The sequence below is a fragment of the Lytechinus pictus genome, unplaced genomic scaffold (genome assembly GCF_037042905.1).
Source record: "Lytechinus pictus isolate F3 Inbred unplaced genomic scaffold, Lp3.0 scaffold_27, whole genome shotgun sequence".
NCBI classification, from domain to species: domain Eukaryota; kingdom Metazoa; phylum Echinodermata; class Echinoidea; order Temnopleuroida; family Toxopneustidae; genus Lytechinus; species Lytechinus pictus.
In genome coordinates, this window is record NW_026974147.1 from 1033309 (window position 1) to 1044507 (window position 11199).

The following is an 11199-nucleotide window of genomic DNA, read 5'->3' on the forward strand; positions in this document are numbered from 1 at the left end:
ATTCAAGAATTATAAGAATGAAATACCCCTTAAAAAGCAAGAATCTTTCAAAATAAAACATTAAGTAAGGAAAAAAAACAACGACTACTTAATTCTCTTGTTAGCTAAGAGATACCATGTACACAGTGCACCACGCACGAGAGAGATGGCACGAAGCCGTAAAATAACTGGTCTCTTGAACCTTCCTGTAATCCCGTATCCAAAATTCATGCTAAGACATCGAATACTTGACAAATTCTGAAAGTGATTGTGAGGTTGTGATGCAAGAAATGTGAACTTTTTTCCTCTTATGCCGGGAAAGACACAGATCACAATTTGATAAGATGTCCTGGTAGTGGTACCGTATCGTAGTTTGCAATGTACAAGAATGGCAGTGCTGTGTGTATGTACACTGTGACTGTGTGGTGAGTGAGTGTGTAAGTGGCCAATATTGTCAGGACCTTTCTTTCTTGCTAACATTTGTAGATGAATTGATCAAGAACAGCAGATTTCTGGATACCGGCAATCTCTTTGAATACTTTGAAATCTTTTACTTAGTTTTTCTTTTTTTGTATCTCAAATATGCATGTAAATGTGCGACATTAAGTAAGGAAGGAGATGGGAAACCAGTTACAGTAATAACACTTTTACTAACCCAACTTAGGGGCAAACCTCATTTACAGTGCGCGGCCATCGTAAGGGCCGATAAGACGTCATCCCTCGCAGAGGGCGACTTAACACAAAACACATCAAACACAATAACATACTGGCGCAACCACTTTTTCCTCCTATCTTTTCATTTGAATTATGTCGATCAAAAACCACTTGGCTGAGATAACAATTGCTTTCAAAACAAACATCAAATTACTCAGTAACAAAAGTAAAACAAAACTACATCTGTGGCTATCTCGCCAAACCGTGGATTCTGGAGGAAAATTACCAAAGCACATACTAGTAGGCCTGCGAGGATGGTATCACACATAAATCAAATGGAGTTAAGAGCTAAATCAGCATCGATACAAATAGTAGGCCATTACCATGGTTACAACAAATCTAAGTGAAAAGTACAATGTATCTTTGAATTTTAGGCAATAAACATAAATGAATAAAACACCAACATCTCATCTACCCTTCGATCTGTAGTAAAAACCACACCAAATGATCTATCAACAGGACCTTTAATAAGCTAATGTAAAGATGGGGAAAAAATATAGACAACCCTTGATACATTCCTATATGCTAAAAAGGCTAAACTCTGTAAAACAGTAACACATATGTAGCATGATTTAGTATGACATGACAAAGGATGAATACAAAACTGGCATTGCTATACCAAAGACATCCATACACACAATCATTGTGAACACCATAGATAATATGAAAGCGATAAAGGCATTACTATACAAAATACATATATAAGCACAATTATTGCAAACACATCAAATGCTATAAGCCTACGCAACAATAAATACATTAAATACCAATACTAAAAAATGTCACATGCATTATACAATTGTTAAATGTAAAATATAATGCAAAAGAGTAAAAACACTGTCTGGCATACAAAAGACAAATAATCCTAGCATAGTTAGCACATAAACAATCTAATACTGTCATTACTGTGATTTCCTAAATTTGAGGACGTGCAAGAATATGGAGGCTCACAAAACCTGCCAAACAAGAGGTAGCCTTGACACATAATAACAAACACTATTCATAATCCAAACAAATAGATAAACAGCTAGAGGGCCAGTAAGATCAAATAAAACTGAAAGAAAAATGGTCAAGTATAAAACACGAACATGTACAAATTTTTCCATTAGTAGAAAGGATAGGTAAAAATACAATGGGAAACCAGCCAGCCTCCATAGTACAGTTATGGAACATACAATGTCTAAAGGTAAACCTAAGTGCCACGAAAACAAAAAAAATGAATAGCAGATTACTGGACTACAATAACTATGGAGAGTGAAAGATGTACTGATGAATCGTCGATAAATTACTAACATAAAATAGCTGATAGAAAAAGGGGCATTAAGGCTCCCACTATATTACACCCTCATACTAATATCCCAACATTAAATAAAAACCAGTATGACATTAAAGCATGTAAATGAAAGATGAAAAGTAATTATAAATTTCGGGCTACCAACTCATCACTGAGATGGAAATTAGCAAAATAACCAATAACTTTATCCATAGCTATGTGAAATAAAACAACAATCTAACACCTTAATAAATGTATGGTGCACAAGGATACAATTTATTGAACAATAATCAAAACAATGATATACATGGTCCATTAGTACATTACATGTATATAGGTATAAGCAAAGACTGAAAACATACAACTAAAACAACAGTGTAAAGATCAAATACATATAAAAATCACATCACACAAAGATGGCAAAAAAAAAAAAAAACAAGAGTGGGACAGGGGAAGAAGAAAACAGAAGAATTGCAGTCTATACTGTCCATATCAGCATGATGCTAAAAACATAACATAAAACATCAGGATTGAGTCCTCTGTTAAAGCTCATGTATTCGTGTCACAGAAAGAATGTGAAGAAACGTTGAAGCAAAGTCCATGTCCACCATTTCCAACAAGGTCATATCTCAGTCGGCAATCTAGCAATGGGTCCTGCACAATTTAAAGTCAATATCCGGAGGACGTCCTGGGGGGAGTCCAATATGTTCTCCAACAGGGTGACATGGCCGACTCTGTGAAGCCATCATGAGGGCAGACGTGAAGGACACAATGGTGTCTGACCACCTGAACTGAGGATCCAACATCTCGAAGCACCAGGGATCACTGGTAGGACCTGAAGCATCATCAGGGACATCACCAGGAGAATCCGGGGGCCGACCAGGAGGGTCATCAATCCATAGGGTACAAGGTTGAGGAGCCATATGATGATGCTCGGCGACGGTGACATTGTGCATGGGAGGAACACGAGAACCCTTGACCACAGGAGTCGAAAGAGGAAGGGCATTCAGGTGGCACCAACTGTTATCACACAATGTAAGGTCAAATGACTGACTACGATCAGGTTGAGATACAGCAACAATATCAGATGAGTCATGGACTGCACAGTTACTATGGTATAAAGATGCATGATCAGGAGCCGATGGCTGTTGAGGTGTTTTAAGTTCACTGATGGGCTCCGCGGCTATAGGATGTCTGTCTGACTCAACAACGGGTTCGATGTCTCCAAGGATTTCACTTGTAGATGACCGGTCTGCAACAGCAGGATGGGCTCGTTCACAATTACAGGATTCCGGAGTTGAAACACGATAAGATTGGTCAACGCCATCGGACGTAGAGTCAGGTAAGCCGGCAGCAAGTGCATCGGATAGAGGGATGGCCGAAGGACCGTACGGATACGATGGTCCATCACCGAATGATACTGCGCGCTTAGCCGGGCGGATAAACACGTCATGCAATTCCATGAATGGAATTCCAGCCTGTACAGCAACATCCAAAGACTCTACCACTAATCCTTTGAAGAGAAACTGTCTGTTGTCCCTTGTGAATGTGAGACCGGTCTCACCTACAATCGTAAGAGGGGAGGAATTGTCAGTAGGTTGAACTGATCGGGAAGTGGCGGTTATCACAGCCCCAAGATCTTGAACCGTAGAATGTGAAATCAAATTCTCCGTAGACCCACTGACAATGCTGACACGGACACACTGATCACCATGGAAAAGTTCCACAAAGGGAGTCACGGGGGCCTGATTAGGCACAACGATTGAACTAGCCACAGACCTATGTGGCATAATGTGAGGAACTTGGACCTCATCTGACTCTGATGAAAGTCCATTGCACCAGTGAGGGTCTCCCTGAAAGGCTGACTCTGACTTCGAGTCATCAAAGCAACCAAGATGTAAATTAGGATCTACAGAGGAACGATCCACGGCATACGATGAACAGTCAACATCTTCAGCAGGAATACAGCCTGGAACATGATCATAACCAGGGTCATGATCGACAATCAACTCATCGCAGGTATCACTACAAGTATGGAAATTGGTGTAGCCGAGAATGCTAGCGGCCTTGCGAGCTCGAGTAATCATGCGCCTTTCATGGTCGGGCAAGAATGGACAGTCACCAATATGGTGGCGGTAACAATGCCGACTAGCATTAAGACAAAGTGGGCACACAACTTGGTTAACGTAAGGCCTATGATGAACTAAGGCGGGCCTAGGACTAGTCTGAATCGATGTAGGTGTCATGCTATAACTATCGGTAGCCTGGATATGTTCAGGACTCGACGTATACCGACAGCAAGGTACAACACACCGGGCATCACACTTGTGGTCATAATTAGTGTCATAATAGGCAGATCTATCATACATCTCTTTACTAGACCTAATACCGATATCATTGTCTCTCGACTCATGATCATCGGACACGGCTCGATGATCGGTAAGCTTATGGCTAGTTAAGTGTACGTGTAAAACTCTAATCTGATTCTGAGGATATGATTGGCAATGTAGATCTAGGCATGACTTTCGTCTGGAATCATCCAACTTATAGCTAACTTGACCACAATGAAAACTGTCATAATCTTCTGGTTCATTCTCATCAACATAACCATCTTCTTGGTCATTCTCATAATCATCTTCTGGTTCATTATCAACCTCATAATCATTCTTCTCATATCCATCTTGTTCTTGTTCATTCTCATCACCATACTCATGATAATCATCTTCTGGATCATTCTCATAATCATCTTCTGATTCATTCTCAACCTCATAATCAACTTCCGATTCTGGTTCATTCTCATCACCATAATCATCTTCTAGTTCATTCTCCACTTCATAATCACCGTCTGGTTTATTCTCATTACCACAATCACGGCCATTATGACCGGACCTGTCACCGACAGGTTCAACATCTTCCACACAATTAAATCTACTAATTGTACGTGTACTAATGTGTCTGATTTCTTGATTTACTGTGTAATTTCTTGATTTACTAATTGTGTAATTACTTGATTTACTAGTTGCATGACTAGAAAAGTTAGAAAAGTCTGACAGAGAAGTACAAGAACCAACTTGACTGGGTCTGGGGCGGCCTCGCTCTCGGGCCTGGGGGCGAGGTCTTGACCTCGGTGAGGGAACAGCCATACAGAGGACTGTGTGTGGGACTACGGCACTGAGGTAGTAAAAAATCGTTACACCTATCACGACACATTTTTGCCGACCAACTGGTTGCTCGGGATAGCATGAATCCCATCGGTGAGCGGAGCAGGCAAGGTTCAAATCCCAGCTGTCACCACGACATTAAGTAAGGAAGGAGATGGGAAACCAGTTACAGTAATAACACTTTTACTAACCCAACTTAGGGGCAAACCTCATTTACAGTGCGCGGCCATCGTAAGGGCCGATAAGACGTCATCCCTCGCAGAGGGCGACTTAACACAAAACACATCAAACACAATAACATACTGGCGGTGGGGATTTTTTTTGGCCAAAGTTGGGGGTGCGGTTAATCCATGGGTGCAGTATATAGTCCGTTACTTACGGTAGCTTGCAGATTAATATTTTCAAAAAAAATATATCTTGTTCTTTGATTTGGAAACTTTATTCAAGATTGTAAGAAGCTTACCATAACAGATAGGAGGAGGTGTAGAAAGGGTCCCATTACTACACATGAGCTCTGTTAGAATGCCCATACCGGTAGAGTAGCCCATGTTACAGGCTACAGTGATGCTTGCATCATGGTCCAACATATCATTCATTGTGTGATTTGAGAAAGGAACAGCATTTAGGTTACAGTTTTCTGTATGAAGGGAAAAAAGGGATACATGGCTAACAATATCACCAACAATGATAAACTAGCACATCAATGATGTGGAGCTCCTCCGGCATCTCGCAACGAAATTTAACACAATTTTAATTTCAGCCCAGTTGACACTGTGGTGAATTCTATTGGTGAAATAAATTGAGGATATAGAATAGATTGATGAAGAAATGACAGAAGCATTTTTTGCGATCTATGAATAAATTTCATATAAATTGAGTATAAATAATTTTCTTGTCAAAATTTCTTAACTTTGTGTAGAACCTTGGTGAACCTCATGTAGCTCTTAGATGGAACAAAAATAATCAAAATCAATCAACAAATAAATAAGTAATTCTTGTGAGTTTTGGAAATATATGAATAAATTAGCATATGTGATGAGTTTCAAAATTTTGTGTCAAAATTTTGTATCACCACCTCAAGCTATCATATAAAGTGAACAAAATTGAAGTTGATTAACTAATGAAGAAGATTTTTTTTGTGTGATTTATGAATAAATTTTGCATAAATTAGCATGAATAATTTTCTAGACAAAATTTCAAAATTGTGTGTACAACTTTGGTGAAACTCATGCAGCTCTACCAGATGGAAGAAAAAAAAATCAAAATCTGTCAACAAATAAAGAAGAGGCATTTTCTGTGATTTCTGAATAAATTTTGCATAAATTAGCATAACTAAATATCTACTGAAAATGTCAAAATTCTGTATAGAAGTTTGGTGAACCTCATAAAGTTCTACCAGATGGAAGAAAAAAATATCAAAATCAGTCAACAATTAAAGAAGAAAAAGCATTTTATGTGACTTTTTAAAAATACGCATGAATTAATTTTGCATAAATAAGTATAAAACTTGTTCAAGTCAAAATTTCAAAATTCTGTGTAAGAGTTTGGTGAACCTAATGAAGCTCAACCAGATGGAAGCAAAAAAATCAAAACCAGTCAACAAATAAAGAAGAAGAAGTATTTTTTGTGAATTTTGAAAAATGCACATAAATTAGCATATTTAATGAATTTCAAAATTCTGTGCAGAAGTTTTGAATCCCCTACCTAGTGCTATTTATAAAGCAAACATAATTGAAATCGGACTTGAAATGGCGAAGAAGAATCCTTTTGAAATTGTTGACGGACGACAGACGACAGACGCCACGCCACGGCATAAGCTCATTTGGCCCTTTGGGCCGGATGAGCTAAAAACTCAAATATTATCAGTCAATTAGGGCAAAAAATCTTCGATGTGCAAAACATGTAGATAACTAAAGACACCATTATCACCAAATGCAAGGTTTATAAAAATGAAATACCACTTAAAAAGGGCAAGAAACTTTAGAAATTAATCATTAAGTACAGAAAAAAAAAGAACTACTTCATTCTCTAGTTAGCTAACAAAATCAGAACCCACAAAGTGGCACATCCTACAAAAACAAATAGTTTGGAAATGGATATTTTCAAAATAACATCTTGTTCTTTTGATTTGGAAACTTTATTCAAGATTGTAAGAAGCTTACCATAACAGATAGGAGGAGGTGTAGAAAGGGTCCCATTACTACACATGAGCTCTGTTAGAATGCCCATACCGGTAGAGTAGCCCATGTTACAGGCTACAGTGATGCTTGCATCATGGTCCAACATATCATTCATTGTGTGATTTGAGAAAGGAACGGCATTTAGGTTACAGTTTTCTGTATGAAGGGAAAAAGGGATACATATGGGTAACAATATCACCAACAATGTTAACAAACTCAAATATCATCTTGTCAAGTAGAGCCAAAAATCTTTGATGTGCAATACATGTAGTTAACTAAAGAAACCATTATCACCACATTCAAGAATTATAAGAATGAAATACCCCTTAAAAAGCAAGAATCTTTCAAAATAAAACATTAAGTAAGAAAAAAAAACAACGACTACTTAATTCTCTTGTTAGCTAACAGATACCATGTACACAGTGCACCACGCACGAGAGAGACGGCACGAAGCCGTAAAACAACTGGTCTCTTGAACCTTCCTGTAATCCCGTATCCAAAATTCATGCTAAGACATCGCATACTACACAAATTCTGAAAGTGATTGTGAGGTTGTGATGCAAGAAATGTGAACTTTCTTCCTCTTACGCCGGGAAAGACACAGATCACAATTCGATAAGATGTACTGGTAGTGGTACCGTATCATAGTTTGCAATGTACAAGAATGGCAGTGCTGTGTGTATGTAAACTGTGACTGTGTGGTGAGTGAGTGTGTAAGTGGCCAATATTGTCAGGACCTTTCTTTCTTGCTAACATTTGTAGATGAATTGATCAAGAACAGCAGACTTCCGCATACCGGTAATCTCTTTGAATACTATGAAATCTTTAACTTAGTTTTTCTTTCTTCGTATCTCAAATATGCAAGTAAATGTGGGGATTTTTTTTTTTTCTAGTCCAAAGTTTGGGGTGCGGTTAATCCACGGGTGCGGTATACAGTCCGTTACTTACGGTAGCTTGCAGATTGATATTTTCAACCAAAAAAAACATCTTGTTCTTTGATTTGGAAACTTTATTCAAGATTGTAAGAAGCTTACCATAACAGATAGGAGGAGGTGTAGAAAGGGTCCCATTACTACACATGAGCTCTGTTAGAATGCCCATACCGGTAGAGTAGCCCATGTTACAGGCTACAGTGATGCTTGCATCATGGTCCAACATATCATTCATTGTGTGATTTGAGAAAGGAACGGCATTTAGGTTACAGTTTTCTGTATGAAGGGAAAAAAGGGATACATATGGGTAACAATATCACCAACAATGTTAACAAACTCAAATATTATCTAGTCAAGTAGGGCCAAGAATCTTCAATGTGCAATACATGTAGTTAACTAAAGAAACCATTATCACCACATGCAAGATTTATAAGAATGAAATACCCCTTAAAAAGCAAGAATCTTTCAAAATAAATCATTAAGTAAGGAAAAAAAAACAAGAACTGCTTAGTTTTCTAGATAGCCAGCAAAATCAGAACCCACAAAGTGGCACATCCCACGAAAACAAACAGTTTGCAGCTTGTTATTTTCAAAAAAATATCTTGTTCTTTTGATTTGGAAACTTTATTCAAGATTGCAAGGATCTTACCATAACAGATAGGAGGAGGTGTAGAAAGGGTCCCATTACTACACATGAGCTCTGTTAGAATGCCCATACCGGTAGAGTAGCCCATGTTACAGGCTACAGTGATGCTTGCATCATGGTCCAACATATCATTCATTGTGTGATTTGAGAAAGGAACAGCATTTAGGTTACAGTTTTCTGTATGAAGGGAAAAAAGGGATACATGGCTAACAATATCACCAACAATGATAAACTAGCACATCAATGATGTGGAGCTCCTCCGGCATCTCGCAACGAAATTTAACACAATTTTAATTTCAGCCCAGTTGACACTGTGGTGAATTCTATTGGTGAAATAAATTGAGGATATAGAATAGATTGATGAAGAAATGACAGAAGCATTTTTTGCGATCTATGAATAAATTTCATATAAATTGAGTATAAATAATTTTCTTGTCAAAATTTCTTAACTTTGTGTAGAACCTTGGTGAACCTCATGTAGCTCTTAGATGGAACAAAAATAATCAAAATCAATCAACAAATAAATAAGTAATTCTTGTGAGTTTTGGAAATATATGAATAAATTAGCATATGTGATGAGTTTCAAAATTTTGTGTCAAAATTTTGTATCACCACCTCAAGCTATCATATAAAGTGAACAAAATTGAAGTTGATTAACTAATGAAGAAGATTTTTTTTGTGTGATTTATGAATAAATTTTGCATAAATTAGCATGAATAATTTTCTAGACAAAATTTCAAAATTGTGTGTACAACTTTGGTGAAACTCATGCAGCTCTACCAGATGGAAGAAAAAAAAATCAAAATCTGTCAACAAATAAAGAAGAGGCATTTTCTGTGATTTCTGAATAAATTTTGCATAAATTAGCATAACTAAATATCTACTGAAAATGTCAAAATTCTGTATAGAAGTTTGGTGAACCTCATAAAGTTCTACCAGATGGAAGAAAAAAATATCAAAATCAGTCAACAATTAAAGAAGAAAAAGCATTTTATGTGACTTTTTAAAAATACGCATGAATTAATTTTGCATAAATAAGTATAAAACTTGTTCAAGTCAAAATTTCAAAATTCTGTGTAAGAGTTTGGTGAACCTAATGAAGCTCAACCAGATGGAAGCAAAAAAATCAAAACCAGTCAACAAATAAAGAAGAAGAAGTATTTTTTGTGAATTTTGAAAAATGCACATAAATTAGCATATTTAATGAATTTCAAAATTCTGTGCAGAAGTTTTGAATCCCCTACCTAGTGCTATTTATAAAGCAAACATAATTGAAATCGGACTTGAAATGGCGAAGAAGAATCCTTTTGAAATTGTTGACGGACGACAGACGACAGACGCCACGCCACGGCATAAGCTCATTTGGCCCTTTGGGCCGGATGAGCTAAAAACTCAAATATTATCAGTCAATTAGGGCAAAAAATCTTCGATGTGCAAAACATGTAGATAACTAAAGACACCATTATCACCAAATGCAAGGTTTATAAAAATGAAATACCAATTAAAAAGGGCAAGAAACTTTAGAAATTAATCATTAAGTACAGAAAAAAAAAGAACTACTTCATTCTCTAGTTAGCTAACAAAATCAGAACCCACAAAGTGGCACATCCTACAAAAACAAATAGTTTGGAAATGGATATTTTCAAAATAACATCTTGTTCTTTTGATTTGGAAACTTTATTCAAGATTGTAAGAAGCTTACCATAACAGATAGGAGGAGGTGTAGAAAGGGTCCCATTACTACACATGAGCTCTGTTAGAATGCCCATACCGGTAGAGTAGCCCATGTTACAGGCTACAGTGATGCTTGCATCATGGTCCAACATATCATTCATTGTGTGATTTGAGAAAGGAACGGCATTTAGGTTACAGTTTTCTGTATGAAGGGAAAAAAGGGATACATATGGGTAACAATATCACCAACAATGTTAACAAACTCAAATATCATCTTGTCAAGTAGAGCCAAAAATCTTTGATGTGCAATACATGTAGTTAACTAAAGAAACCATTATCACCACATTCAAGAATTATAAGAATGAAATACCCCTTAAAAAGCAAGAATCTTTCAAAATAAAACATTAAGTAAGGAAAAAAAACAACGACTACTTAATTCTCTTGTTAGCTAAGAGATACCATGTACACAGTGCACCACGCACGAGAGAGATGGCACGAAGCCGTAAAATAACTGGTCTCTTGAACCTTCCTGTAATCCCGTATCCAAAATTCATGCTAAGACATCGAATACTTGACAAATTCTGAAAGTGATTGTGAGGTTGTGATGCAAGAAATGTGAACTTTCTTCCTCTTACGCCGG

The 11199-nt window shown here is 37.1% G+C and overlaps 1 protein-coding gene across 1 annotated transcript; it reads right to left on the reverse strand.

Annotated features, from left to right (window-relative positions):
- Positions 1–5450: 5450 nt before the first annotated feature.
- On the reverse strand, positions 5451–9422 carry LOC135158057 (uncharacterized). Its single transcript, XM_064115332.1, has 3 exons — positions 8889–9422; positions 8342–8515; positions 5451–7463 (listed from the first exon to the last, which is right to left on the reverse strand). The coding sequence occupies exons 1-3, from the start codon at positions 9019–9021 to the stop codon at positions 7156–7158; spliced, it is 615 nt and encodes a 204-aa protein (XP_063971402.1). The 5' UTR covers positions 9022–9422; the 3' UTR covers positions 5451–7155.
- Between the last annotated feature and the right edge of the window lie 1777 nt (positions 9423–11199).

Bases quoted from the DNA above. Each gene is read 5' to 3' on its own strand.
- LOC135158057 (XM_064115332.1), bottom strand. From the start codon at position 9,021: ATGAATGATATGTTGGACCATGATGCAAGCATCACTGTAGCCTGTAAC. The intron at 8,516-8,888 runs GTAAGATCCTTG...CCCTTCATACAG, and splicing joins ACCTCCTCCTATCTGTTATG to AAAACTGTAACCTAAATGCC. The intron at 7,464-8,341 runs GTAAGCTTCTTA...CCCTTCATACAG, and splicing joins ACCTCCTCCTATCTGTTATG to AAAACTGTAACCTAAATGCC.